At 35.6% G+C, this 5,395-nt stretch overlaps 1 protein-coding gene across 2 annotated transcripts in view; it reads left to right on the top strand.

The window, feature by feature from the left end:
• Positions 1-5,395, top strand: part of GUCY1B3 (guanylate cyclase 1, soluble, beta 3) — a 103,410-nt gene that overhangs the window by 75,189 nt on the left and 22,826 nt on the right. For both annotated transcript variants that reach the window (XM_006884450.1, XM_006884451.1), the window contains exon 6: positions 3,264-3,494. In XM_006884450.1, the coding sequence (XP_006884512.1) occupies positions 3,264-3,494 (231 nt within the window). The remainder of the gene's footprint in view (positions 1-3,263; positions 3,495-5,395) is intronic.

The raw sequence follows: 5,395 nt of genomic DNA, 5'->3' as shown, positions 1-5,395 counted from the left end.
TTAACACTTAAGTTGTTAGGATAAAAACATTCCCTAGAACATTTTAGATTTGAAAAAGTCTCCTAGGTAATTTATCCATTAAAATTACTTTATATTTCAAAATGCTCTTTCCTTCAGAAATCAGTGTCAGTGTCCTTGTCATTTGTTGGTAACTTTGGGGTGCTTCTTCAATATTTCTTCAGCTGGAAAGTAGGATTCTATCCGCTGTGGTGATCTGGTGGGTCAGGAGTCGCAGACATTCACAGACAGGGAGTTCAAATCCATCAGTGACTACACAGCAGAAAGATGGACAGCCTTCTTCAGTGAGATGTTCTTCCTCTGAGAACACCCTGAAGCATCAGCTAGGAGTGTTTTCTAACTTGAAGGCACACAAAACCAACATGTAACTAAAATATTCTATCTCACATGAACAAACACAGAGATCTTTAAAATTAAGACATTGGATAAAAAAAAGAGAAATTTATCCATGAAAGAGAATCTCTGTGGAATCTAATCGATTTATGAGATCTGTCTCATTTCCAGGCTTTCAGTCCTGACAGCAAACAAATATCTACGTTGAGTGAACCTGTATCAAGAAATTAATGCATATTATGCATAGCATTGTTTTTGTTTTTTATTTAGCTAAGCTGAACAAAGAGCAGGTATATAGATGCTTCAGAAAGAAACAGTATAGACTTCCTTGGAAATTGCAGCTGCCTATTAGAGTTACTAGTCTTTAACACGGGATGGTAAAGGCATTATTCACTGTCATCAAATAAATTCTGACTCACAGTCAGACCCTCCATTTGGATTTTAAGGCTGTAAATCTTTATAGGAAGAAACTGTCCATCTTCCTACTCTGGAGCTTCTGATGGATTTGAACCAGTGACCTTTTGGTTAGTGGTGCAACTCCTAATGCATTATACTACCTTAGCATATCTTCTGTAAAACTCAAGTTATCAACAACCACGTGGTTCACTTTACACACAATGTTTAGATTTTCTTATGACTTATTTATTCAATTGCTCTAGTATAGACTTCTGAAATATTTCTATTTAAATTATATTTTTACTTTTACAAAGTCACTGTTTTAGCTTTCTGAAAGATCTGTTAAGTCAAATCTCTTAAGTTTAACAGATACAGAAATGCCAGATAATATGAACCAGAGAAGAAATATTAGTGTATGTCATGAAGTGATACAATAATGACAAATTAAAATAGTGTAGAAAAACCAGTTTGTTTTGACAGTTTGAGTAAGGAAAAAAGCAGATTTGAAAAGTCAATTACTAACATTATGTGTGATTATAATTATTTCTCAGAGTTGATAGAGAATCACAACGAAGCATCAACTTTAGGTCTGAATATTAAAGTTGATGATTTTTTCTTTGTGATCACAACCTAACAAAAATCAACTTTATTATAGCAAAATTTTAAAATGTAGCAATGGAGTAGTTTAGTGAACCAATTATAGATCATAATGATATATTAATTTTATGTTGGGTAATATATTTTTGGATATACTATAGCATTCATATTTTTCCTTGATTTTTTTCTTTAAGCCTCAGGGTATGAGCCCATGAACTGTATGAAATGAAAATGAGCCATATTTTACCTTTTCTATCTGTAGCTGAAAAAATATTGCCTCTTCAATTCCACATTTAGATCAGACTTCAGTAAAGGTAGAGTTTTTCTTTTGTAAGGAACATTTATTGTTTTTAATTTCTTAAATGCAAAGGAAGATTTTTTCCCCTGAATAAAATATTTATTATTGTTATATGCCATCAAGTTGCCTGTGACTCACAGTGATCTTATGTACAACAGCCCTAAACCCTGCTCTATAGTGTCCCAATCTTATCTCTGACACACTTACCCCCGTTACCCCAGTCACTGAATCAATTCATCTCATCAAATGTCTTCCTCTCCTGCACTGTCCCTCCACCCATCCAAGCATGATATCCCTTTCCAAGGACTGGTCCCTCCTTGTAACATGTGCAAAGTATGTCAGATGAAGCTGCAGAGTCCCTGCCTCCAAGGAGCAGCCTGGTTTAATCCTCTCCAGGTTGAACCTGTTTGTTCTCTTAGGAGTCCATGGTATATTCAATATTTTTCTCCAACAGCACAGCTCAAAGGCATCAATCCTCCTTCTTCTATCATCTCTAGTCATTGTCCAGCTCTCTGACACATAGCAAGTGATTGCAAAGACCATGGCCTGTGTCAGGCGCACCTTAGTCTCCAGACTGACATCATTGCACTCCAGTACTTTGGAGAGGTCTCAAACAGCATGGTTTTTTCTTTACATAATAGAGCTGTACTTCCAATTGTGATTACTGCATTAGAATAAATTCCAAGAGCTGAAATTAAGTGAAAAAATAACCCCCAAAACCAAAACTCCTAAATTTGTATTTAAATGAATTTTGATACATGTCATCAAGTTATCTTTCAAGCAAAATGTGTTTGAATGATTGTGTGAAACATGATGTGAATGAAAGAAGGTGTGAAATAACACTGTATACAAATTTTGTGTGCAAACCAATATAAAATATTGTTTTTAAAGTGAACAGGAAGGAAGAAAAAAAAATAGTAATCAAAATACCTTCTCATTACAGACATTGGAGGGGCTTCTTTTTCTGTGTTTTAAGAAATTGCATTGTCAACTCAAAGGCACATGGACCAAATCCATCAGGTGCTTCATCGGAGAAAGATGGGCAATCCCTTCCCATGAGATTTACTATCTCTGAAAATTCACTGGAGAGTAACTTATGAATTGTTTTTGACTTAATAGTACATAACAGCACAATCTGGCATTTTAATTTTAATTTTATACACTTGCCAAAGGTTATCATAAAATAGGTATTTCTTTCAGTTCAATTTTCACTATTTTTAGGCATTAATTTAATCATATTGGATGGAACTGCCATGTATGGTTGAGTATGTTGTTCACTGTACCAGTATTTCTATTTAAAGGGTCTGAGCCTATCATGACAAGGAATGCAACTTCCTAGTTCTGCATAAGAAATCATATGGGCTAGTGGGCACTTATTACTAGATTTTCAATTCAATCTTTAAATTTTATAAATTAACATAAAATTTTTGTTTTAGATGTTTATGGTATTTGTGTATGTGTGTGTGTGTGAGTGTGAGTGTGTATATACACACACTCATATTACACTTCTTTAATTAAACTAATAAACACAGTTCTCATCTCCAGTTTCTAAGATACTTTAAATATTTTAACTAAACTGATATTCCAGCCACTGACACCATTTCTGTCTTTTGACATCTAGGTTATTCAACAAAGAAATGAAGAATGTGACCATACTCAGTTTTTAATTGAAGAAAAAGAGTCAAAGGAAGAGGATTTTTATGAAGATCTTGACAGATTTGAAGAAAACGGTACCCAGGAGTCACGCATCAGCCCATATACCTTCTGCAAAGCTTTTCCTTTTCACATAATATTTGACCGGGACCTGGTGGTTACCCAGTGTGGCAATGCCATCTACAGAGTGCTTCCACAGGTAAAATGGTATCTAACTTTAATAGGGCCTGAGGCAAACACATAGCAGTTCATTTAACCTTTTTGACTGTGTGTTGTGTTACACATAGTTTAGCACATCTCACATAAATTGTTTAACCTTGAGGTAAGCACATGCTACAACTCTGATGACATAATCTGTATTGAGTTGCTCTGCTAGCCAAAATGTTGCTGATTCAAATCCACTGGTTGCTTCTCAAGAGAGAGGTAGGCAGTCTCCTCCCATTGTGATTTACAGTTTCAGAAACTCAGTGGAAGGTCATTATGAATCAGAATTGACTTGATCGTAGGTGTTTTATTTTTTTTAAAAAAAGCTTTTTTCTAGGACATATATGTTTATTTATGTTCTAATCATTTATAGAAACATTAGAAAAATGTGATATAGTAGACTTGTTTAATGAAAAGGTGATTAACTTTCTAATAATAATAATAAACTTTCAGTTGATTATTTACTTACTGAATGGATATACCTGGGATAGATATCTGTTGTTAGCAGAAATAGAGGCAGCCCCTAAATAATGATGTCCCATGCACAGGATAGAATGTTGTTATCTATAGGATTGTCATTGATTGATTTTCTGAAGTAGATCGTCAGACCTTTCTTCCTTGTTGATATTCATCTGGAAATTCCATTACAACGTGGAAGCCTCCACAGACAGGTTGGCGTTGGCTGGGAATCAAGCTGGGAGTCCCTTATGGAGGCAAGAATTCTAACACTGAAACAATCTCTCTGACTATAATTCCCAGCGTTGGGATTTTCAAGGAAAAGATGAGGTTTTTTAAAAAAAAAACAACACAGAACACTAAACAGGAAGAATGCAGAAACCATAACAGGATTTAATAGGAAAAGCATCGGAAAACAATGAGTAGGGTCATGATGCAAATACATGCTTCACTTATATTATTTCGATCCATTTGTAAAATTATTTTTTCTTACTCTTACTCCATCTGCTAGCTAACTTTTAAAGTTGACTTAACTGAGGTTCTTTTTCCATGTGATTATAAAGACATTATAATTAAAGAATAACTCCCATAGAGTCATACTTTCTCACACAGCCAAGAGTCTGCTCATTGCTGTTAAGTCAGAACCACTTTATAGCTGACACGCCTTTGAGTTTCTGAGGCTGTGAATCACACATGGGAGATGACCAGTCTTTCTCAGGAGCTGTTGGTGAATTTGAACCACCTGAGAGGCCTAGTCTTTGGTTTAGCAACACAACTCCATATGGGCTACATCACCAGAACTCTCTGAGAGGGTGATAATAAATTCATAAATTTGGAAGCAGAATAGTGTGCTTTGTGGGCACTTGGCTGATTCTGCCATCCATTCAGTGTATAACTGTATGTGTCTTTCTATACCTCGCTCTGCCTTATCTCTTTTGTTATGCATGAAGGTAGTTAAGATGTGAGGACCAATTCATTCAGTGCCTAAGGCATTGTAAGTAGTCAAAAAAGAAATTTCCTATTATAACTGTGGATGATGACTTTAACTAGCTTACTTTGATCACATCATCAGAAAGACTAATTGCTAGGAAAGGTTATCCTGTCTGAGAGAAAAATTAAGAAAAGCTAGGATGTGGTTTCCTCAGTGGCTACAGTACTGATCTCAAATGTAGCAACAGTTATGAGGATGGTACAGGACCAGGCAACATTTCATTATGTTATACATAAAGTGATTATGATTTGGAGTCAATGTGGGGACAGCTAGAAAGAACACTATTATTGTTCTTGTGTACCATCAACTTGGAATTGACCCATTGCTGACCCTCCAGTGGGTTTTGAGAGGGAGCTTAATTGGACAGAAGGAGGTTGCCCATCTTTCTCCTGAGGAGCAGCTGGTAGATTTGAACTGCTTGCCTTCAGGACTGCATCACAGCTTCTGGC

This window comes from Elephantulus edwardii, unplaced genomic scaffold, assembly GCF_000299155.1.
Source record: "Elephantulus edwardii isolate Elephantulus edwardi_28Jun2011 unplaced genomic scaffold, EleEdw1.0 scaffold00034, whole genome shotgun sequence".
Taxonomy (NCBI): domain Eukaryota; kingdom Metazoa; phylum Chordata; class Mammalia; order Macroscelidea; family Macroscelididae; genus Elephantulus; species Elephantulus edwardii.
This window is presented reverse-complemented; position numbering and strand designations above follow the sequence as displayed.